This window comes from Grampus griseus, assembly GCF_964374135.1.
Source record: "Grampus griseus genome assembly, chromosome: 12".
Taxonomy (NCBI): domain Eukaryota; kingdom Metazoa; phylum Chordata; class Mammalia; order Artiodactyla; family Delphinidae; genus Grampus; species Grampus griseus.
The window spans coordinates 18907421-18932676 of NC_139006.1; the positions used below are offsets into that span (position 1 = coordinate 18907421).

A 25256-nucleotide genomic window follows, 5' to 3' on the forward strand; every position below is an offset into this window, starting at 1 on the left:
GTTGTTTCACCTGGCTGGGTGTTGCCTTTTAGGGAGGAGGGAGAGAAGGCTGGAAAGGCGAGAGAGACAGAGAGAGAGAAAGAGAGAGGATGAGAGAGAGAGAGGAGCTTAGGGAGGAACAAGTGGAAAATAAGACACAGGGGGAGGAAGGAGAGGCTGGGAAACTGACAGAGAAATGGACCGCCAGAGGGAGACAGACTGACTGCCGGCCAGAGGTCCACAGACGCTCGCTGCCTGTCACCCTAGAGGCAGTTTCCCAACTGTTCAGCCTTCCCCGGGCCGCCTGATCTCCGACATACGTGCACACAGGCGCCCGCGTGCACGCACGTGCAGCCGCATCTCCCCTTGCGCCCGCGGTCAGGGCATAGGGCGGATAGGCTGCCGGGCACGTGCATTCACAGTCAGCTCCGCGGGACGGTGAGCGAGTTGGGACTTGGAGAGGAAGAACAAATGGGGGCGGACATCAGCTCCCTGGGCGGCCGCCTCCCCGAGGCCCCTCCGGCATTCCTGGGCAGCGAAGCCCCTCGCTGAGAACGGGGGCTGATGTCATCCTGGGCTGCCAAGCCAGGGGACCCGGGGCCCTGGTGGCTGCCTCCAGAAATGAGCTAGCTGCCCGCCGGCCCACAGGTTTGGAGCCCCCGGCCGGAGGACAGGAAACCTGCGTGGGCCAGGTGAGCAGGGCCCCGCCGCCGCCGCGGGTGCCTGGGGGGTGCCGCCTACCTGGGGGAAAGTGAGGATCCAGGTGCCTGAGGGTGCCCGGGGGCCACCGCCTTTTCCACCCCCACCTCGCGGGGACCGTCACGCCCTGGAGCCGGCGCGGCAGCCCAGTTCCTCAAAGCTCCTCGTCACCCGAGCCAGCCGGCCAGCCGGTGAGCGCTGGGAACTGGATCTTGGAGCGGCCAGCGTGTTTACTCACAACTCCGGGGGGTGGACTCGCAGCCTGACCCTGAACTGCCTCAGATTCGGAGCGAGCCCCGCGGATGCCGCTGGCTGCTGGCTCAGCGATGTTTATCTACTCTCGGGCCGGCTGAAGAGGGCTGCTGGCTTTCCTCTCCAGGCAGCCCAGAACTCCCGGCGGTGCACAGCAGGGAGAGGGGAGAGGACCCGGCGTTTCGCGGCTTTCCTGCCTCCCCACCTGCCGGCCCCATGGATTACCTGGGAGACAAACTCACGGTGGCCCAAACCCACATGACCCAGTGGATGGGGACCGTCCGGCGGTCCTTCCAGGAGGCCCTCAACTTAGTGACCAGCACGGTGGGCCCCGAGCGGGCGAGTGGGGAGCCCTCCGGCCGGACCCCCTTCAAGCGCACCTCGTCCTTCCGACACCTCGCTTCCCGCAGCCGGGAATCTTTACGCCGCTTCTCTGCGCGAAGCCAACAGAGATTTTCTTCCCTGAGGAAAAGGCAGCCGGACTCGGAGCCACCAGATCTTGTAAGCTTATTATGTTTTTCAAAATATTAAAACAACAGTGAGAACTCCTCCCCTCCAGTGCAGCCCCTGCCCCACTCCAGGGAGGTGGTGGGGTTCCCACAGATCCAACTGGGGAGGTTGCCTCTTCCAGAATAATTGTCCGTCTAGCCCGACCCTGTCCTGCTCCCGCGCCTGGGAAAGCGGCGTGTGGTGGCGATCCCCCTGACAGTGGACTTGCTCGCTCCCCCAGAGCGGTCAGGACATTTATACCGGATTCAACGTCTGTGCGGTCGGGGCTGGCACATGAGTCCGGCAGCCTCTGCCGGTTGATTTATCTGCAAGTGCCGACACTCCAGCCCGATGCAAATGCTTCCTATTTTGGGGGAGGATTAGTTGGCACCTGCTTCATCTCCTCACACCCTCCAGGGTGGCCAAGTGTCCGTGTCATGCGCGTGTGGAGTTGTGACTTCTGTGGTCTTACAGTCGAGCAAAATTGTGAGGTCTCATCTGATTACCCGAGGTGGTGGGCAGATTTGCCCACTGACAAGTGAATCTTGGTGTGAATGGGCCAGGACAGGGGACCTTAATCTGGGTCCTGAGATTCCACCATCTCTCACTCAGGCAAGCTTGATGGGGCTTGGGGACCAGGGTAGAATGACATCTAATGATTGAAAACGCGACTTGCATCCAGGTTTTTTCTCAAGGACCTTACTAATGATTTGAAGAGGTGGAACTGAGCCCAGACAGGGAAAGGTACCTGCCTGGGGTAGCACAGTGAGTGAGTGGCAAAGCAATTGCCGGAACCCCAAGCTTTGAACCCCACTCAGGGCTCTTTCCAGCCAAGCTTCCAGTAAAAAGATTTCTCCAGACCTTCCTGATAACTTCAGGGAAGCCCATATCACTGACCCTCAAAGAGAGGGCCTGGTGTTTTCACATAGGAGACATCTGCCACCAGACTATGTGACCCGGTTCGCAGGAGACTAAAGATGGGTGAAGGGCTAAGCCAGCTCCTTCCCTGGGTTCAGCCTTGTGAAGTGTCCCAATGGTCATTTTGGGACCCAGCATTTAGTTATGGAGCCGAGGGGTGCACCAGGCTCTCAGCCAGCCCTCTGTGCACGCGAGGTCGCTGAGATCTCACGCCTGCCCTCAAGGTGCAGGATCCCAGCATCCCCTCGGCTGGCCCAGAGAGGTGTGGTGATTCTCCCAGGGTCACACAGCAACCAGAGCAGTCAGGTGCTAACATGTGCCTAATTAATATGACATCTCCTTCCCTTCTGGGTCTGTGCTGCTCTGTGGCCCTGGACAAATCAGTAGGGCCTGAATTTATGAGACAGATCCCCCACTCCAACCTTTGGAAGGGGTGACTTAGCCCAGGGAGAGAAAGCCTCTCGTTCATTCTTTCTGTCCCTCTGTCTCGTCTCTGGGTGTCTCTCTCTCGTCTCTCTTCTCTTTCACTCTTGTTCCCTCTCTGGCAATTCATTTAAGGGTGTGGGGCTTGGTAACATTCAGTTCTCCTGCCCTGTGGCCCTAGGCATCGACCCGAGTCCCCCCAGGCCTCATTGCCCTGCTCCCCAGTTTGGTGAATGAATGAATGAATGAATGAATGAATGGAGATGGACCTTGCAGGGCCTTTGTCTCCTCTGTTCACTGTTGCCTTGCAGTACCTCCATCAACGCTGATGCGTGCTAGATGAATCTGGGCTGAATTCATCTGGTACCTTCCCATTTAGCATTTGGCATCTACCAGCTGGCATTGGGGTCGAAAGCTTGAATCTAACTTGGCCACATCCTGGCGAAGGGACCCTGACCCTTCTCAAGCCTCACTTTCCTCCTCTGTCAATGGGGAGAACTCAGGATCATCAGGAGGTTGAAGTGGGTGCCCGTCGCAGGACTGCGCACATGATAGGTGTGCCTGTGTAGCTGCTTTCTGTCTGTCAGGTGCCATGATGTCCTGACTCCTTGGGATGAGAGCAGAGTTGGGATGGAGACACAAGCTGTTCTGCAGAGGGCCTGGGTTTGACTCCTGGCTCTGCCACTTTCCAGCTGTGCAGCCTTGGGTGGACTGTTCCCCTCTCTGTGCCTCAGTTTCCTCATCTGTGAAATGGGGATTTATCCTCATTTCCCATTTACATTTCCCATCGTTATCACTTAAGGGCAGTGACCTGCCACCAGTAGATGCATGATGCCCATGGCCATGGTCTGTGGGCCTTAAAAGTTAGCTACTGCAACAACCAAACCCTTTTCTCCCAAACCATCCCTTCAAAGATCCCCAGCGAACTGGAAAATCCACACACTCCCCTTTCACTCGGGGACTTCGCTTAAATATTTGTTCTATGGGAGGAGAAAACTTTTTAAAGCCACAGACAGTTAAGAGTTTGGGGCCACCTGCAGGAGCCGTAGCTGGGGCTGGGAAGGGGACAGGGGGCGGGATTTCAGTCTTTGGGACTTGAACTCTTACTTGATTTACCTGAAGAGTCCGTTCTGTTCCAAATCCTGCCTCAGGCCCCTGTTTACTCAGAGCCAGTAGAATAATCTCTGGCAGGCAGAAAGTAACCCTCAGAGGCGCGCCCCAAAACGTTTTTCTAAAGGCAGCCTTGAAATAATTTGCTAATGGCCTGCCTGGGCGTCTGCCGAATAAAAGGGGGAAGAAGGGAAGTAATCGCATTGTCTCTGAGCGACAAAGGCAGGAAGAGGCATGTCTGTGCTGCAGCCCAGAGTGAGCCTGAAAACAAGCCCAGCAAGTAAGGTGGACTGCAAGTGGAGGCCAGGCAGAAAATTCCAGAACCCAGGCACAATGTCAGTGCCACAGAGGCCAATGGCTGGAGTGGAAGTAGGAAGCAGGGGTCTCCAAGGCTGAGGGCTGTTCTGCAGAGAGGGCTTTGGAATTGGACCGACTCGGGGCCGAGTGACCTTGGGCAAGTGGGCCCACCTCTTTCAGCCTCAGCATCCTCATCTGAAAGTGGGGGTTCGCCTGGGGCTTGTCAGGTGGGTGGTCCAGTGGGACGGACTAAACACCAGCACAGCCCTGGCACCTGTTAAGCACCCGCATACAGGAAGGGCTTAACGAGTGTAGGTGCAGGTGCCGTGATGTGAGTCCCACCTAACCAAACGGCCAGCCTGGTGCCTTTTGCAAAGCAAAATAAGAACCTGGCCAACCTTTTGTGGGCATTTACTGTGTGCCAGGACCCCGTAAGCAGGAGGTGTGTATTATTTGTGTCCCTTCATTCACTCACTCACATTTTCATCCCACCAGTGTTTATCGAGCACCTACTAGGGTGCCAACACTGAATGAAACAGACACAGCTCTTGCCTTTATAGAGTTGCCTTCAAGGGGACAGAACATAAAACACGTCAGCAGATAAATATGTCATGTAGGGGCTGAAAACGAGGGAACCGTCTTAAAAGATCAAGGGCTTGTCTGTAACACCAAACTCTTTTGTTGTTGTTGTTAATATTTATTTATTTGGCTGCGCCGGGTCTTAGTTGTGACACACAGGATCTTCCTTGCCACGTGCCGGATCTTTGTTGCAGCATGCATACTCTTAGTTGCGGCATGCAAACCCTTAGTTGCAGCATGCTTACTCTTAGTTGTGGCATGCAAACTCTTAGTTACGGCGTGTGGGAATCTTTTAGTTGCGGCATGCAGGCTCTTAGTTGCGGCATGCAAGGGGGATCTAGTTCCCTGACCAAGGATCGAACCCGGGCCCCCTGCATTGGGTGCGTGGAGTCTTAACCACTGTGCCACCAGGGAAGTTCTGACACCAAACTCTTGCCATATGTCAGTTTTCCAGTCTCACTACCGTTGGTACGTAGGGCCCAGTCATTCTTTGGGGGGCAGAGAGCTGTCCCATGTATGTATATAGGATCATCCCTGGACTCTCCCAACTAGATGCCAGTAGCGCCCCCAAGCATGATGACCAAAAATGTCCCCAGACATTGCCAGGTGTCTCCAGGGGGCAAAACCGCCACCCCCTCCGCCTCCTCCGGTTGAGAAGACTGCTGTACGTAATTTGGTTGGGGGACTATAATTGTATTTGGAGTATCCTCCCACTGACCTGAGCTGGGGAAGAAGGGCAAGCACCTCCTGTTTGCCAGGAGTTGGTCTCATCGAATCCGCATAGCTGCCCCTGAGGGACATGGAGTGTAGCCCCCATATTTTATGGTTGAGAAATCAGAAGCACAGAGAGGTGAAGTCACAGGCCTGGGGCCACACAGCTGGGATCGGTGAGGCTGGAACCCCAACACCCCAGCGTCTGTCGGCTGTGCTGGGCCCAAGGTGGCCCCTGGCTCCGGGGATTCACTGTTTAAGCACCGGCACCCTGTGCTGGGTGGGTTCAATCCTGAGTGGGAGTATTTGGTTCTGCGTCAATTATGGCGAAATGGATGCAAAAATATTCAGCAGGGCTCAGCGTCTTCCCCCTGCCATGAGCGCACACACACACACACACACACACACCTTTTTTTAGCAAGTGGGAGAGAATTAGAAAGGAAAAGGATGTCTGTGACTCTCACCATCAGAAGCCCCGATTTCTGTCAATACCTCCTCCACGTTGACTGCCTCTTTAGGCTGCCACGATAAATGACCACACACACTGGCGGCCGAAAACAACAGAAATTTGGAGACCAAGAGTTCAAAACCAAGGTGTTGTCAGGCCACACACCCCTTCTAGGGCTCTAGGGGAGGATCCTTCCTGCCTCTTCCAGCTTCTGATGGCTCCAGGCATTCCTTGGCTTGTGGCCACATTGCCCCAATCTCTGCCTCTGTCTGCACTCCGCTTCTCTTTTGTCTCTTATAAGGACACTTGTCATTGGACCTAGGGCCCTCCAGGTCATCCATCCTGAGCTCATCTGGAGATCCTTAACTTCTTTAACATCTGCAAAGACCTTTTTTCCAAGTCAAGTCGCATTCACAGGTGCCAGGGGTTAGGATGTGGACATATCTCTTTGGAGGTGCAGTTCAGCTCACTCACTGCTTCTCCTCTGGCCTCTTGCCCTCCAGGCCATTCTTCACCCAGCAACCCAAGGGGTCAAGTTGTTCCCCTGCCTCACCCAGACTTAGGAAGCCTCAGCTTCTTACCGTGGCCCGCAAGGCCCCGTGGGATGTGACCCTGCTTCCCTCCGGACCTCAGCTCTCACCGCTGTCCTCCAAGCTCATTTCACTCCTGCCACTCTGACCCCCTGCTCTTCTTCAGTCATGGCCTGCTCCTTCCAGACCCTGGGCCTTTGCCCTCACAGTTCCCTGTGTTTGGAATGCTCTTCCCTCTCTCTTCACCTCTACAGAGAGGCTTCCTGACGGCTGAGGCTGGGGTGAATCCCCACCGTGTTTCCCTCCACCCTGTGCCCTGTAAGTGTCCTCCTGGTACTTATCTCAGTCTGAACTTGCTTCATTTCACTTGTTCATTCTGTCTCCACCACTAGAATGAAAGGCCTGCGAGGGCTGGGGTTTGGGTCGGCCTGGCTCACCTCGGTATCGCCGGTGCCTAGAAGAGCATCCTGCATATCTAGCCGCTGACGTCATGTCTGGCTTCCTGAAATCCACTCTCCTTTATCCCTGTGTCTGCCTTGTGGCACCATCTCCATATCACAGATGGGTAAACTGAGGCCCAGAGAGGATCAGTGATTTAGCCTTGGTACCCACCATCTCGGAGTCGACACCAAGATTCCAGCCCAGGGTGGTCGGGAGTTCTTTCCTTATAGAGGTCCAGGTGGGAAAATCTGAGATATAATGGGGATAGAAGCTATTATTCATTCATTAAGAATTTTTTGTCCATTATCTCTTCTTTGCCAGATGGAGGACAAGATAGACAGGGTTTCTGCCCTCTCAGGGCTCACAGGAACAGGGAGACACAGTAAACAAATAAGTCAGCTAATGAGTGAACAAGATACTCTCTGGTATGTGTCAGGGCCCTGAGGAAAAATGTCACAGGGTATGGGGACTGGTGGGAGTGTGATTTAGGAAGAGAGGTCAGAGAAGTTTTCTCAGGAGGTGATGTTTTAAGCAGAGACGCGAATGAAGGGAATGGGCCTTAAGAAGTTTTGGAGGAGGAACATCCTGGCAGCAGGAAAGGCAGGTGCAAAGGCCCTGAGGCATGTTTGAGGAGCAGCAGGGAGGCCAGGGTGGCTGGATCAGAGCAAGTAAGTTGGAAGAAGGTAGAAAATGAGCAGTTGGGGGCCAGGTCGTGCAGGGCCTGGGGGTTCTGGTAAGGATGCGAGATTTTAGAGGTTTAGATTTAGATCGTAACCGTAGGTTATGAGCAAGGGAGCAGTAACGAGAGCAGAGTAACAATTGCTGCTGTTAATTATTGAGCGCCTACTCTGTGCCAGGCACAGGTTGTCACGTTTCTCTCGGAGACCTGGGCTTCAGGGGAATAGGGTCCAGCTACTACCACCCCCTCCTGCATCTCCTGGCACCTGTGCCGATGCTGCCCACCACTGCTGGTCCAAAGCCCTGCCAGGTGCCCTGGCCTCAGGCCCTGCCCCTTAGGGCATGGAACTGGGATGCTAGACTTCAACGCAGCCCCCGAGTCCAGCGCCCAGCGACTTCACCTCTGCTCTGGTGTGGATGGGCAGGCAGGATGGGCCGACCGCACCCAACTCCAGGTCTGCTCTTCACCCTGCAGGCAGCAGAATGATGTCACCCAGAGAACAATGGCCCCTTCACAGGTCCAGACAGGGCCGAAGCCTGGGCCCAGAGTCGGTGCCTCTGGGAGAGACCTGGAGTGACGCGCAGGGCAGGACAAAGGCTTGGCCGCTCCACCGGGCTCTGCTTGTGTGAAATTATGTTGCGCTCTCCGCCCCTCCCCCCACACTGAAAAAGGGGGTTGCGCTCACAATACGTGGAGAGTACAGAAAACCCGAACAAGAGCAGAGTCCACCCATGATTTTAAGGCCCATGGAAACCACTCTTGGCATTCGAATGCATTTCCTTCCTGTCTTCTTTCCTCCCTTTCTCAAGCAAAATCGCCCACCTTCTGTCTCTATCCTTGGAGAACATGTGCCGGCTTTATGTGTCTTTAGTAAAGACTGTTGTGAATGCCCAGGCCACACTCCACAGTGCACACACTCCTTTGTTTATTCACCCCTCTGCCTGGGCATTCGGGTCGCTCCCCATTTGGGGCAATCGGGAAGGACTCTGCAGGGGCGGCCCTAGGTGGGCACGTCCTTATCCGGACTTCTGAGAGGTCAGCGAGGTTAAAACAAGCTCCTCTTCATCTCTGTGACCCCACGGCTCCTCTGTTACTCTCACTTTCTCTCCCTCTTTCAGCGTTTTCAAATCTCAGATGTTTTGTTCAGACAAAATGCCTCTGGCTTTCCTCATCAGGAAGTCAGAAATTTCAGGAAGGAAATCTGGGTCGGTACATATCACAGGGAATGTTATATTTTTGGATTTCATGAAGAATGGGGTCTCGGCAAGGAGTCACCAAGATAATTCCTTACAAGTGGGAAGGATGTATTGGGTCAATTACAGTGGGCCGCTGGTGAATGTTTAACATGAGCCAGGTCTTTAGGAGTAAAGCCCTGATTTGTATGCAGCATTTGCCTATTCCTCTGGTGTAAATACTCCCACCAGGGCCCACTGCAAGCTACCAACTAGCCATCAGTGAGCATGGAGCTGGGAAAAGATGTGCGGTACATCATTAGTATACACAGTAGTCCCCCATTATGTGCGGGGGACACATTCCAAACCCCCAGTGGATGCCTGAAACCCTGAATAGTACAATACCCTGTATACACTATGCTTTTCTATACATACGTTCCTATGATTAAGTTTAATTTATAAATTAAATTAAGCTTTTAGGTACTGTAAGAGATTAACAATAACTAATAACAAAGTAGAACAATGATAACAACATACTTCAAACAGTTATGTGCATGTGGTTTCTCTCTTTCTCAAAATATCTAATTGTACTGTACTCACCTTTCTTATTCCGGTGATGATGTGAAATGGTAAAATGCCTACATGATGAGACGAAGTGAGCAGGATGACATAGGCAGTGTCACGGACTGTTGGGCTGCCGTTGACCTGACGCTACGTCAGAAGGAGGGTCGTCCGCTTTGGGTTATCCTGGATCATTGAGCCATGATGGTAATGGATGGATGGCGGGAGCAGACGAATCCAGTGGTTGGGGGTCCAGGAGGGACAGTGTGAGATTTCATCACGCTACTCAGAAAGGCACGCAATTTAAAACTTATGAATTGCTTATTTCTGGAATTTTCCATTTAATGTTTTTGGGGCGAGGTTGACCGTGGGTAACTGAAACCATGGAACGTGAAACGGCAGATGGGGGGGGGACTAGGGTATAGTATGTTCATTGTACAGATTCAATGTACATAAGTGACCTCAAGACCATAGATAATAGTAAACCGTAGTAATTAGGAAGTGATAAGGTTGGACTACTCCTTACCTTTGCTTTTAATAGGGTTTATTCAATCATTAGTTTATATCATTAATTTTTCTTAATGGCTGTGTTTAGCAACTGGCTCAGAACTGACTCCTGAAAATTTCACAGTTGTGTCTATACCACTGTTAGTAAAGAGAGTAAGTCATGAGGTCTCAGAGCTGTGGGTTTGAATCCTGGTTCTGCCTCTCACTTGCTGTGGGACTTTGGGGAGGCAACTTAGTCTCTTTATGCCTCCATTTCCTCTTCTGTAAAGTGGGGCCCACAATATTAGTCGACTCCGCAGCTGTGCTGGAGATTACACTGAGGTAATGCACACAGAACACTGAGCACAGTGCAAGGCACGTAGGAGGGTCTCAGTGAATGTTTTCCGTCCTTCCCCTCATCATCATCGTTTAGTGTTCAGCAGTTGGCAAAGCACATTCAGACAGGCAGACAGGCAGCCCTTCAGTATTCACGCAAAGCCCCCTCCCTCCCCATGTTGGGCTGGTCTGTGTGACCAGGAGAATGCAACAGAAGTGGTGGTGTCACACCTGAGATCAGGTTATACTGAAGGTGGCTGTCACTTCTCTCTTGGTCACTCTTTCCCTCTCTCGGAGCTTTCCCTCTGGGGGAGCCAGCTGCCGTGTCTCGAGGACACTCAGGCAGCCCTGTGGAGAGGCCCACGTGGCACAGACTGAAACCCACCAGCAGCTGTGTGAGTGAGCTTGGCAGTGTTTCCTACAACCTGCAGAGGAGACTGCACCCCCAGCTGGGAGCTTGACTCCAACCTCATGGCATCCTCAGCCAGAACCATTCGGCCAAGCCCCTGCTGGACCCTGACTCCCAGAAACTGGGAGAGGCAGTGTTTGTTGTTTCAGCTACAAAGGTTTGGGGCTGTTTGTTACGCAGCAGTAGATAACCAGTATACGTTCCTTCTCATTCATACCTACCACAACAGACAGTCTGACGGTGGCCAGGGAGTGCTACTTAATCCCTCATCTCACAGATGAGTAAACTGAGGTGGGAAGAGCTCAAGGGACCTGCCCGAGATCTGTGATGCAGTAGCCCTTGGTGTTCCCCACGGATACTTTTCTCATCTTGGGGGCTCTTGCTCGTAAGGGAGGCTGCTTGGCCAGTGTGGGCTCAGGGTCCCGGGGGCTTTTGAGCAACACATCCTTTCAGGAGTTGGCCAGACTCTCCCGGCGTGGGAGGGAATCCATTTCTTGGATCCTAAGTGCTCATCACTCCGTTTAACTCATCAAACATTCATCATAAAGATTGGGCCATAAACAGCCACGAATTCTCCACATGGATTTGAGAGCAGGGAATACAAGAGTGGTTTTTCTCCTGCATCAATTTCTAGACCTGAGGAGCCCTCTCCAACTGTCCTGCTCCCTCGAAAGGCAGATGCTAAAACATAAATTATCACCAAGAGTTAAAAAACTACAAAGTGTGTGAATGTTTACTTTTGTTTTTTAAACATAGATTTGGCATCCTTGTCTGTCCTTTCTTGATTAAGGGGAAAAAAAGTGGGGAGATGCAGGTAGAATTAGGTCAGTCCGGTTAAGAGCTTGGCTCTCCCTTTGGACAGATCTGAGTTTGAATCCCAGCCTTGTCACTAATTAGCTGTGGGACCTTGGGCAGGAGACTTTACCTTCGTGAGACTCAGTTTCCCCGTGAAGTTCTTAGCACAGTGCCCGGAGCCTAAAAAGTGCATAATAAAACTTAGCTGCTATTATTCTTCTTATAACTTTGATGTATTAGTCAGCTTAGGGTATGTTATATTGCAGTAACAAACTGCCAACTCTCAACTCTTTTAAAATTAATTAATTTTTTATTAAAGTATAGTTGATTTACAATGTTAGTTTCAGGTGTACAGCAAAGTGATTCAGTTATACACGTATATATATATATATATATATATATATATACACACACACACATATATATACATATATAGATATAAATGTTTTTTCTTTTTAAGATTCTTTTCCGTATAGGTTATTACAAGATATTGAATAGAGTTTCCTGTGCTGTACGGTAGGTCCCAACTCACAACTCCTAACACAAAATTTTTCTTTTTTTTTTTTAACCTGAATTTTTTTGAAGTATTGTTTTTTTCCCCAGTTTTACCGAGATGTAATTGACCTATAACATTGTGTTAGTTTAAAGTGTACGTGATGGTTTGACATGTGTAGAAACTGCGAGATGATCACCACAGTGAGTTTAGTTAACACCCATCACCTCACATAGTTAACGCATTTTTTTTCTCATGACGAAAACTTCTAAGATCTGTTCTCTTAGCAACTTGCAAATACACAGCACATTATGGTTAACTATGGTCACCTTACTGTACATTACGTCCCCAGGATTTATTTATCTTATAACTGGAAGTTTGTATCTTTTCACCCCCTTTATCCATCCCCCTCAACTCTACCCCCCAAAATGTTTTATTTCTTGCTCACACAAAGTCCACTGCTGGCCCCGTGGCTTTCTGCAGCTGCCTTCTCTCCAGGCTCTTTGAATCTTGTAGCGAGGCCGTCTGGGAAAATGTGACTTCTGTCTAGCAGTATCAGAGGGAAAAAGCTTGAGAGTCACACCAAGGCAGAGGCTGTCTTGTCCCATTTCCCAGGTGGGGAAATGAAGGCATAAAGGGTGACACGTCTTGAGCGCTTACCCTGTGCCAGCCACTGAGCAAAACAAATTCCTTATCACATCCTTGCAGAAACCCCTCGGGGGGTCGTATTATTTTTGGCATCCCTGATTCACAAAGGATAAAACCTAGACCCACAGGGTAGGACGTGACCTCGCTCACAGCCTGGCCTCCAGCCCAGGTCTGCCGATGCCTCATTTCTTGTCCCTCAGTGGACCTCGAGACCCGCGTACCTGTGCTGAGAGACGCCCCGGTGCCGACCCGGGTTTCACACCACAGCGACACTGACACTTGGGGCTGGATCCTTCTTTGTGATGGGGGGCTGTCCCGCGCTTCCGTGGCCTCCAGCCAGTCCTTCCAGACTTTGCCAAATGCCCCTTGGGGGCAAAATCGCCCGCGGTTGAGAACCACTGATCTGTGTGGTGAGAGTCACGAGCTATGAGCTGAGGTCCCTGCCAGGCCCTGCGTAACCAAGTGGCCTTAACTCTGAGTGAAGCCAAAACATTAGTAGTCGGGCTTTGGAATTTCCTAACTTTTAGGTAAAATAACCTTTGACGCCTGGTGTCATTTGGGGCAAGTCTTTCCACAGTGATAAGCGTTTTTCTTCAGATGTGAAATGGAGCAGATGAAGTCTGCTGACGGAGTTGTTAGGAGAGTGAGTCGAGATGCTGGTTGGGTGCCCTGGCACGGCACTAGCACACAGTCAGTGCTTTATTGTCCTTCTAGTTATGACCTGTCACATGGGCTTGGGGGGTGGTGCACATTTCCTAGCAACCGAAGATACTTTTCCCGGTCTTTTGAATTTCCAATCCTGTGTCTTCAGGCTCTACATCCAAATATTTGCCTTCTGCCAAAGCCAGACGTTATCCGGCAGCCCACACTCCTGTCACTCACCAGCTTGATTTCTAGAAACAGCCCTTCCCCGGGCACACCTATAATTTAACATCTGTAATTCCTCAATTAGTAGTTAAGCAGTCCGTTCTGTTCTTCTCGATAATTGCCTTCTGCCCTGGGGAGGGTGAGGGATGGATGTGGGGGCCGTGTTGAGGCAGCTGCCGCCCTCACCCACCGCAGACATCTCAGCAGGAAGTGCCTGGAAGGTTCTGAAGCCCCTGGCGCTGGGTTTGAAGAGGGTACCAAGGTAGCCGCCCTGGTGGATGATGGGAAGCCGAGCTTCAGTATCTGTAAAAATTTTTTCATGAGCCCTGGGAGCGAGTGTAAACAGGCCGCTGAGGGGCAGGGCGCTGATGTGGAGTTCCTCTTCCTGGAGAGGCTCCTGAACCTTGATTGCCAGAGCGTCTAGATTGTTCCGGTCCACTCCTTCCATGTTACAGCTGGGGAAGCCAAGGCCCAGAGAGGGAAAGAGACCTACACAAAGTCACACAGCAAGTCGGTGACAGACCCAGTATCGGAGCTTGGGGTTTCTAAATTCAAAGTTGGGGCAGTCAGAGGTCGTGCAGTTCTCAGCCCTGATATCCTTCAGAGTTGAGCAGCAGACGTTTATTGAGCTCTTACTGTTTGCAAAACTCTGCAGTCAGCTGTGTGAGGCACTGAAGATAATGAGATGCAGTTCCCACCTCGGAGAAGTTTTCAGGAAAGTGACTAACATGCATATACCAGCTGCACAGCCTCAAACCAAACTCTTCTCTGCAGCCCTGGTGGTGGGCTTCACTTTCCCTTTCTGTACATGGAGGCTTCAATGTGACCTTTGCAGCCCTCCCCAGTGGAATCAGCCTGGATTCAAATCCCTGCTCCTCTGTGTGCTGGCGTGTGACTTTCAGCCAGACTTTGAGGAAGCCTCGGTTTCCACATCCGCAAGAAGGGGAAACCGCAAGAAGGGGATGGGAATTCCACGCGGTGATGAGGGTAAAACGCTCAGCAGAGAGCCTGGCCTGTGGTGAGCCCTCCGTAGCTAGTAGCTGGTAATCATGATGGCTTCACTCTACCTGGCCTCGCTTTCCAACCACCCGGGGCTGCTCCCGGCTCTTCGAGAACCTTCCCTCCTGCCCATCTATGTGCCAGCCAGCAAGGATGGAGCAGGGGTACGGACTCTGCTCTCTGTTGGCGGTTTGAAAAGGTTAAGCCTCTCCTTCAAACTGCGCTGTTTTCTCTCCCGAAGGACCCTCCACCCGCAGGTGTTCTGGTTGTCAGGAGAAGGACAGAGCAGAGCAGGTGGGCCTGGCCTGCAGTGACAGAGCCAGCAGCTCCCAGCCTCCTTTGCTTCCACTCAGCTTCCGCACCCTCCTCACAGAACACACCCCACGAGCCCTCCCCGCCTCCGCCCCCAAGGTGCTCCCTGGTGATGAAGGCGTATCAGGGTCATTAACAGCCACAGCTAATTAGGAAAGAAGAGACAGCACAGAGTTAAATAAGGGACCTTCTGAGCTGTGGCTGAGGGCACAACAGTTGGAGATCCTTCATATGTATTTTTCCCTTTCTCATGATAAAGACAAGCCCTTTGGGGGAGGCACTGAAAATAAGAACGGAGGCCGCAGAGCTCTGCTTAGTGAGTTTCCTAATCTTTTCATATAATGGGGAGCCCTGTGGATTTTCGACAGCTCGGTGCCATCGGTGGAAGCGTAAGCCTTCCAGGTTTCTGAGCGGAATTGTGCCCTTCAGTGACAGCTGACCCCCGAGGCAAGGGAGTGGAGGAAGCAGCGTGGGTGGTTCCAGTCCTTGTGCTGCCACTTCCCGTATCTGGGACCTTGGCCGAGGGCCTTGACCTCTTTGAGCAGTGGTGTCCTTGAGTGCAAAAGGGAGCTAACACTGTGAGAACTGAACTCAAACTTTGGTGGGCGCCTTGGATACTGGTTCAGTAAGTAGAATCCCAGGTGGAGGTCTTCTGGGTCTTAGGTGGGCCTCAGAATCTGCCTGCATTTCAAGAGCCCCAGGTAGAGATGGTCACGTGGGCACCACCCTTGGAGAAGCAGTTCCCTCAGTCCGCAAATATTTATCGAGCACCTACTGTGTGCCAAGCATAGTCAGAGGCCCTAGGGATCCATCAGGGAACAAGACAGAGGTGGTCCCAGCCCTCAAGGACAGTATGTTGTTACTGAAGGGCCGGCTGTGTATTTGCTCTAGTGCACCTCTTGTGGTTGGATGAATGAATGAATGAACGAAAGAATGAATGGCTGCATGGGTTTTTAATGTTGTTCTGATCATAGATGTGTCTTTGCAGCTTCTTCCAAATTCTTTCTAGCCATTCTTGCTATATCACAAAGCAATACTGAGATGTGTTTGCCCTTTCACATCCTCAGAGCCCAGCAGTACATCTGGCACATCTGTGACACTCAGTAAGTATCTGATGGATGGGTGGATGAATGAATGAATGAATGGACACATGCATGAATGAACTCTAAGCTCCTGGGTACCCACCAGCCAGATTAGTTGGGTGGATGACTAGGGCTCAGTGGAGCTGTGTTTTCTTGCTAGGAGCAATGGTCTGGAGAGGCTCTAGGTTGTAAATCGGAGTTCCACGTTCAAGGTGTATCCATGGGGTCATGGCCGTTCTCCGAGGACCACAGAAGCCCCGGGGCCTATGGTGGTCAAGTCTCAAGAACTTGGGGGTCAGTCCGTGTCTTGACCAGCCAGAGAAAGTCCAGCTTTGTTCTCACTACCACAGTTGGTACCCGGCTTTTCTGCGCCCACCCCTAAGCCGTCCTTCTGGACCCCAAGGTTCTCACTGCCACACTGTGCCCACAGGTCTCGGTTTACTCGGCTCTGCGGAGCTGGAGTCAGGCAGCCTTCCAGGGAGCTAAACCGGAGCCCTTTCTGAATTCCTAGGGCGTGTTACCAAAGGAAGGCTCCTGAAGCCTCCTCGGGAGCTGGTTGGGGCTCCATCCTCTGCTCATTTATTGAGCCAACTTGTACTAAGGACCTGCTGTGTGCCAGGCACGGTGCCGGGTTCACGGACCAGACTTGACTTCACCCTCAGGGTCACCCAAGGGTGTAAGCCAGAAGGGGGGGCACACTTAGTGCCCCGGGCCCTTGCATGCCGAGGCTGGGGCTTCTCCCTGCTACTTCTGTGCGCTTTTCGTCCCATGGGCTCAGCTTCCGAGGTACTTTATTATGTCTCTCCCCCGAGAACAGAAGTGCTGTGAGGACAGGGGCCTCTCTCTGTTTTGCTGAGTCAGAAAGAGCTAGTTAGTGACAAAAAGCAGACTCTGGGGGCTTCCCTGGTGGCGCAGTGGTTGAGAGTCCGCCTGCCGATGCAGGGGACGCGGGTTCGTGCCCCGGTCCGGGAAGATCCCACGTGCCGCGGAGCAGCTGGGCCTGTGAGCCGTGGCAGCTGAGCCTGCGCGTCCAGAGCCTGTGCTCCGCAACGGGAGAGGCCACAACAGTGAGAGGCCCGCGTACCGCAAAAAAAAAAAAAAAAAAAAAAAAGCAGACACTGGAGCCAGATGCATCTGTTCGAATCCCAGCTTTGCAGCCTACTAGCAGTGTGTGTAGGCAGGTTACTCTGTGCCTCGGTTTCCCTATCTCTAAAATGGGGATAGGGATTTCTGTGGTGGCTCAGTGGTTAAGAGTCCGCCTGCCAGTGCAGGGGACATTGGTTCGTGCCCTGGTCCGGGAAGATCCCACATGCCGCGGGACAACTAAGCCCATGCATCACAACTGAGCCTGCGCTCTAGAGCCCGCGAGCCACAACTACTGAGCCCGCGTGCCACAACTACTGAAGCCTGCGCGCCTAGAGCCCGTGCTCCACAAAAAGAGAAGCCACTGCAACGAGAAGCCCGCGCATCACAACGAAGAGTAGCCCCCACTCGCCACAACTAGAGAAAGCCCGTGCACAGCAACAAAGACCCAATGCAGCCAAAAATAAATAAATACATACATACATTAAAAAAAAATGGGGATAATGATAGTACTTCATAGGGTTGTTGTGAAGAACACAACAGTTGACATATGTAAAGCACCTAGGACAGTGCCTGGCATGTAGTTGGCTCTAAAATGTTCTTAGTATGGATATTAACATTATTATATTTGCAGCTATAAGAATATTATAAATAAATACACAAAATATCATAACTATTTTGAGGGATGATTTATATACAGCAAAATGCATATATCTTAAGCACAAAGCATGATGAGTTTTGACAAATGCACGCACCCATGTAACCCACAACTCTATCAAGATCTAGAACATTCTCACTCCCCCTCAGAAATTCCTTCATGCCCCTTCCTGTCAGTCCTCCTTACCTGGAACTTAATAACACTTCTTGAATGAATGAATGAATGAATCAATGAATGGAGATCCATTGGGTTTGATCCCAAACCTCTTATGCCGATTGTACTTGTAACCATAGCTGCATAACTTGATTAACTGTTAGGTAAATGTAGAAATAGGAGTGCAAAAAGAAAGAGAGTTGTCATACTATGAAAACTTAAACTCATTGAAAAGATTCCGTAAAGGTGAACTGCTAAAAAAGAATGACTGTCCTGTCAGGACGGAGGAGACTGCGAAAGACTGGGGTGAGAAATCCAGGCGTCTAAGTGGGTTCTCCATCCCAGGATGCCCAAGTGTCTGGGCCTCCACTCAGAGCCCAGGCACCTCCTTGGCCCTGCAGCACCGGGGACCCATCCCCCGGGCTCAGAGCCCCTCTCCCCACTGCCCTCCAAACCTGTCTCTCCCGGGGAAACAGAGAAGCTCAGCACCCCAGACCTGCGGATACGAGAAGTGGAGGAGCTTGCAGAGCACATTCTGCTGGGGTTTTCACGGGGGTGGAGGGCCCAGAAGGAGAGGGGTGGATTGCAGGGCCCTAGCCCTCGCGCCTCACCCACCACATCCCAAACCCGGTTGCTCCCCTATCTTTGTAATGTACTGGGCTTCTGTGATTTGGCTTCTAGAGAATTTTCTAAAGCTAACAAAGGAAAAGGAAAGTGGAAAGCAGGTGCTGCGGTGCCAGCCACTGCCCTCAATCAGAGACGAGGGCACATTCAAACAAGGCTAGTGCCTTGCCAGTGACATACAGCGACCCCGTGACAGGGGCTGTTCCAAGTCTGGCTTCTGACTCCTGGTTCTGAGTCTTTCCCCGTGGTCCCGGCTGGGTGTTGTCCAGCCCTGGAAAGCTGAGTCCAGGGGGGGCCCGGCTACAGCCCAAGTGATGCCCTTTTCGGGATCTTAGATACACAGGTGCCCAGCAGGTAAGGGTACCTGGTACCTTGTCAGCCCGCAGGGGGTGCCTGGTCCCCTGGCCTGCTTCTAAGGGGAGCCGCTGTGGTTCGGGTCTTTGGTTCAGCTTCTCTCCCTCCAGGGCCTGGCAAGCGGCACAGGGGCTGCTCCTTCCCTCCAGGGAGAGGTGGCGATGAAGTCACCTCCAGGCCCCTGGGCTGCTGGCTGGTCAGGTGAAGGGGCCGTTGGCACCTGCTCGGGCTGATGTCACCCTGGGAAGCCATTCAGTGCCGAGGGCCGCCTCCAGCCTTGGCCGCCTGCCCGCCCTGTTGCCTGTGTCCTGTTTTGTTTGTTATGTGGGGCGGGCTCAGGGAGGGCCCGGGCTTCGGGGAGACACAGTCTTCTCCCTGCTCTCTGAGACCAGGGTGGCGCCGTCCCTTTTCTTCTGGAGGCGCCCCAGGCTGTGGAGCAGACTGGTTTCAGGTTCAAATCCCAGCTCTGCCACCTCCAGGCCGGGTGGCGGTGGGCAGGTTGCTTTGCCCCCTGTGCCTCTGAGTCTTCCTCTCTGAAAAGGGGTGCGGGGGCATCACCTCACAGGGGTTGATCTAAGGATGGCCGAGGATGCGTATGAATCCGCTCCGCTCAGTACCTGCCCTCGGGAACGCCTGTGAGCTAGTGTTCCGACGGTGGGGATGGTGACGGCTGCTGTTCCTCTTGTGTGGGACGTGGTTACGAACGCTGTTCGCGTTAGTCCCAGAACTGATTCAAGTCAAGCTTTTCAAAACAAAACAAAACAAAACCCAAGACACACTTGCTCCCTTTTGGACCCCCGCTTGTTTCAAATCAATGTAACTTAACAAGACACAGATCATCAGTAAGCAGGACTTGGGTCGTTTCCAAAACCTTCCTTCACTCTGGCAAAGCTCTCAGCCTCCCAGTTTGCAAACCATTGTTAGAGATCCACAGTTCTCAGAAAATGCAGGTACCCAGGGCCCTGCCTCTTGAGAGTCTGACATAATTGGTCTGGGATGCTGTCCAGGAAGCTGGAGTTTTCACAGCTCCCCAGGTGATCCCAAGGTGCCACCAGGGCTGGGACCCACTGGGTCAGGCAACATAACAGAAAGAACACAGGCTTCAGAGTAAGAATGACCCAGTATCAAACCCCAGACCTGCCACTTAGCTTCTGGGCAACCGTGGGCAACTGCACACATGTCCCAGAGCCTCAGTTTCCTTATTTGTTAATGTTTCTAGAGGCTGCTGGGAGAGACCTGAGGTGGATATGAATGGTACCTCTCATGAGGTTGATGAGTCAAAGGATGGACATTCCACAGACGTGTTCCCTGGAAATCGGGGCAGGGCAGGGACCCTAGACCCTTGTCCAGCCATCCATCCCCACCTTATCAACACCGGGGACCCCCATTACTGGCTTCCCCCCTTCAGTTTTATGATCTGGGAGTTGCCCAGAATTCTTTGTTGCTACACTGGACTTGATTCGTGTTCCATGAATAAATTCAGAGACAATTCATTTAAGAATCACTTGGTTAAATAATGTTTCTAATGCAGGACTTTTCAGAGCCTTTAATTATGCAAATATACATTAGGAACCTCCAGAGATGGTCGTTGGCTTCCCGTACGTCTGAGCTCTCTCCATCGAGAGAAGTGCTGTAGATCTGTTCCCTGACTCGAGTGGGAGAAGGTCACGGCAGGGAATGGACACACCAATTGTCAGAAGTCCGCTTTCAAAAATGCTAAATCTGGGGTTAGGGAAACGTGCCTCCAATTGGGGGAATTGGGTAGAATGCATTGAGTACAGAATTCACAAAGGGTTTCTCTGGGTTGGTATCTTGCATAACATACTTTGGGAAACATGCCCAGTCCTTTTTTCCCCCCTCTGGAATTACATACATGGGCTTCCATTAAAAGACTCTGTTCTCCAAACTGCCTGTATAAAGTCAACATTAATTCATTCCCCCCTCGATTTTTATTGGGCAGAGAGGAAGGTACATGCATCGATGTGTCCATCACTGCCATCTGGGCATTGATGGGACAGTCCTAAGAGGCCCTGAGATTCCAGAAGAGGATCTCTGTCCGGCCAGGGCCCTTTGTTCAGAGAAGGGGGCTGAGAGGCCCAGAGGTAGAAATGACGTGGCCAAGGTCAATACAGAACTGCACCCAGACCCAGGTTTCTTTTTGTTTGTTTGGTTTGGTTTTTTTAACATCTTTATTGGAGTATAATTGCTTTACAATGGTGTGTTAGTTTCTGCTGTATAACAAAGTGAATCAGCTATACGTATACATACATCCCCATATCCCCTCCCTCTTGCGTCTCCCTCTCACCCTCCCTATCCCACCCCTCTAGGTGGTCACAAAGCACCCGCTGATCTCCCAGTGCTATGCGGCTGCTTCCCACTAGAGGATGGACTTCAGACCCAGGCTTCTTGCTGTGCTCTGTCGTGGCTGAGTACGTCGCATGCTGTTTTTACAGCCTGAGCCTGGTTGGCCTCCAATTATTATTGAAATGAATGGAGGTTTCCGGGAACAGAGCAAATCCATAGAGTTTAATTAATGAATGTGCCAGAGGGCTTGGCATCTGGATTCCTGTGTTTACCCCAGGCTCGGCTGGCAGGCATTTCCTACTGCGAGGGGCAGGGTGGAGCCCATCTCCCTGCCCACCCCTGCCCTCCTGGTGGAGATTGAGAGAGAGAGGGAGAGAGAAGCTGAAATCTGATTCCCCTACCCCCCTCGCAGCCCGGTTCCTGCAGAAGCTTTTCTGTATTGTTTTCAGAAGCACCGGCATTTTGTTTTTAGCATTCTTTATCAGTTTGTCGAAACGAAATCGTCCCTCAGAGACCCTGGAAATAGAAGGAAGTGTTTGTGACGCCGGCAGACCTAAGCAGAAGTTGTGCTGTCAGTTCTGCCACCCAGCACCTTAAACCAGACCCGGGTCCTATGGTGACCAGTAAAGCCGCGATAACCTCGGTGTCCTGAGCTCAGAGGGGGAGGCCCCTGAGGATCGCAGCTGAGCCAGCCAGGATCTCATATCCAATGGTCACGGGGCTCAGCGTCCGACAGCCCTGAGTCTGAATCCCAGATCTGCCCCTTGTCAGTTCTGTGTCCTGGGGCAAACTCCCTCATGTCTCTGGATCTCAGTGTCTTCTTAGCTAAGATGGGAATAATAATTATATATATATATATATATATACACACACACACACACACACACACATGCACAGATGTACTGTAAAGATTAAATGAGCTAATACAGGCAGAGCACTCAGCACAATGTCTCATAGTAAACTCTATAAACGTTAGCAATTATCCTAATCATTGTCATATACATCCCATTTTAGAGGTGTGACAGCCGGGTCCTGGAGGGATCCATCCACTTGCCAAAGGGTTGGCCTCACATCACCATTAGATGTGTGTCTGTGACGGTGCCCGCAGGCCCTGCCACGTCCTTCATGCTCACAAAGGTTTGAGGGATCTCAGGCACTCGGGGCTGTTCTCTCCAATGTCTTTCATCGCTTGGACCCCGTGCGCCGCTTCTAGTAGCAGGAGCTGCTTGTTTCTCCCTCTGCCTTCACACTTTCGAAACTCCCTTCCCACTCTTGCAGTCTAGAGAATGGAAGCCAGACGTGTGACTAATCAACGCCTCTTAAGTGGGGAAATAGGACCTTTTAGATGTCATTAAAATGGCAGCCACCAAAAGAGAAGGTGCTTCTGCCCCTCACTTGGCCGCCTGATGGGCGGCAGCTCCAGAAATGGACGAGGAGAGCGTTTCCTTCTCGGCCGTCCTCCTGGGCCCTGCCTCTTCCAGCTCCTGGGAGAGCTACAAAGAGCCACGCCGATGGCAGCTGACTTCCCTGAGTGCCGTGCGCCAGGCACTGTTCCAAGGGCTTCACGTGCTTTGATGCTTTTAATCCTCACAAACATCCTGTGAGGTAGGTGGTGTCATCCCACTTTACAGTTTGGGGAACTGAGGCTCAGGGAGCTGAAATGACCTGCTCAAGGTCACACAGCTGGGAGGACACAGTCGGCATTGGACATAGGCCTTTGGACTGGAGCCTGTGAGCATAACCGTGATGCTGTTCCAGAGCTGTAACCTCTGCAGTTAACTTGAGCTCTGAGTTGGAAACCGCCCTTGTCCTATTTCGGGGAGGATGGGGGTGGGGGGGAGCTGATATTCCTTCTGCAGCTACTCTGGACTTTATGTGCCAGATGGTATGAGCCCCGTGCATATATCTCCCATTTCATTCTTTTTTTATATACTCCCTCCTCTCTCTTCTCTCTCTCTCTCTCTGTCTCTCTGTCTCTGTCACACACACACACACACACACACACACACACACACACGCACGCACACAATCAGCATTATGGTCCCTCCTTTTTCAGTGAAGAAATCAAGCCTCAGAGACCTCCTGGGGCTTCCCCAGATCACACAGCCAGTGAGCATCAAGCCTCAAACCCAGGTCTGGGTGCTTCTGAGCCCATACTTTTTCCCCACTGAGCCAGATTGTGGCGTTCCTGATCCTGGCCCCACAGAGGAGCAGGAATAATGTGAATCTGGAGCTTGGCATCATAGAAATAGCCCAAGACCAGAAGTCAGGAAGCCAGGAACTTAGTCCTGGTTCTGGCAGGACCCTGCTGTGGGGCTGCAGAAGAATCCTGCCCCTGCTTTTGCCTCCATTATCCCATGTATGCCGCAAGGGGTTGGTCTCCCGGGTTTTTAAGCCTCCTTCACATGCCAACATTTCATGCGTATTCTGATTATAGCAAAAGGTGCCTGGATGTGTATCGTGGAGAAGACAAAGCTCAGGGCAGACCTTTGAGAGTGTCCCTGAAGTGGGGGAATGAAGCACCTCTGTTCTGCATGGGTCTCAAGGTTTTTACTTAACAACAAAAGAGAAACTTTTCCCCAGTAGCCGAATAGACAGGTCCCATCACTGGGATACACTTCGTGAAGCTGTAGACATTAGGGAATCTGAAGTGGTGAGCCTCCTGTCTCTGGAGGAAATCAAGCAAAGGCTGGGTGCTCTAGACATGAGGTAGAGCTAGAATGACCTCTCAGATACTTTTCAGCTCTGTAATCTGGTGATTCTGATAAAAGATAACCAGCTGGTGAGCCTAGAGCAGGGTACCAAATAGATCTCTGCCCACTAACTAACTCTAAACGATGCAGTGGCTGCCTGGGGTGCTGTGTTGGGGATTCTCAGGGCTTGTCAGGGCTCAGTTCTATAATTGATTATTAATGTCTGCCATGGGCAAGCAAGGGAGTGTGACTTTCTCCATTTCGCTCTTTTCTAAAGAGTAATGCTTTCTGTTTCCAACACGAACTTTTTACTGTATTTTTGAAAATCTGGGGACAGGAGGGCATGGTTGTCAGCAGCCATCCACTCCCACACCCAGAGTTCTCTGTTCTACATTACCAGGCCCATGGGGTCTGTCTGTAAAGGTCAGAGGCCTTAGGAAAACGTCATGGACTCATGGAACGGTTGCTATTCACCTTGGTTTCCTTCAGGCTGGGAGAATTTGGCAATAGCCAGTAATTGAGGTTAACAGAAACCGATAATAAACAAGAACACTTGAGATTAATCTCTTCTGTTTCTTGGGACGGCACCATCGTATACCTGCCTAATTTTCAAAGCGTATTACTGAGTAATCGGTGAATGGGACCTGTGCTGGGGAATCAAGACAGGCATAGCCCGTTTTCCTGTAAGTCTCTTTTTCTCTTTCTGCTCAATTACTGTGGTTAGCCATTATGTCCTCATCAAGTGATTTCCTTTCAAAGCAAAATAAAAGTTGTGCATCCCTTCCTGGGAGAATTTTTCCTCCTGCCAGGACGTGCGTATAGCTGGGAAAGTTTCCAGCAAGCAGTTTACAGTGCGGGGGGTCGGGGGGGACCCACAGAGATTAAGCCACTTATGCCTAAGGTCACACAGCCAAAAAGCAGCAGAGCTGGGCCTGTCTGCCTTAAAGGCACCTGCTCTTAAATATGTCAAGTGAATGTCTGTCCTGCAGTAGATGTTCAGTACACAACGGTTTATTTTTCTTGTCCTTGTCTCAAAAGTTGTTCGTCTCTGTATCTGTCAGGATAGGTTAGGTTATTTTGCAGTAACAAACAAACCCCCCAAAATTCAACAGCGTAAAACAGAAAAGTAGGTATTTTTCTTGAGTGCTCCACACGCCCACTGACACTGGCTATGTCTCTGTTTCACGTCATTGTCGCTCCGAGGCCCGGGTTGGTGGAGCACCTTGCCAGGGACATGACCAACCACAGGGAAAGAGGTAGGGCCATCACTGAGGGAAAGAGAATGTGGCAGCCATCACCAGCTCTTAAAGGTTCTGCCTGGAGATAAATGACATCACTTCTGCTCACACTTCATTGGCTAGGGCAAATAACATGAGCACACCTGTACTCAAGAGGGAGTATACTTTTTCTGCAGGGAGAGGCAGCAGATATGTATGCCTCATAATACAGTCTGCCTGCCACGGCCTCTGCATGATCTCTGTGGGTTCGTTTGTAGAAATGAGTTTGCGCAGGCTCATTTTTTTCCTTTCCTATAGCACGAGCCACCCTTTTGGATCAATTCTGTCCTTGTTGCTTGGATTTATTAAGGAGCCCCAAGTTGAACATATACCCATTCTCCAGTACAGCACAATTCCTGATTCCGACATCTCCGTTAATTTATTCATCTGTTGGT

General features: G+C 51.6%; 1 protein-coding gene across 3 annotated transcripts in view; it reads left to right on the top strand.

Moving 5' to 3' along the window:
* The window catches only part of KIAA1671, a gene marked incomplete at its 5' end in the record, with an annotated part of 131580 nt that overhangs the window by 65282 nt on the left and 41042 nt on the right, over positions 1-25256 (top strand). Inside the window, one exon of one of the 3 annotated variants that reach the window (XM_082668505.1) lies at positions 295-1431. The exons of the other annotated variants lie outside the window; for them this stretch is intronic. Within the exon in view, the coding sequence (XP_082524631.1) occupies positions 1147-1431 (285 nt within the window). Of the gene's footprint in view, positions 1-294; positions 1432-25256 lie in introns of those variants that run through there. 3 annotated transcript variants of the gene reach the window in all.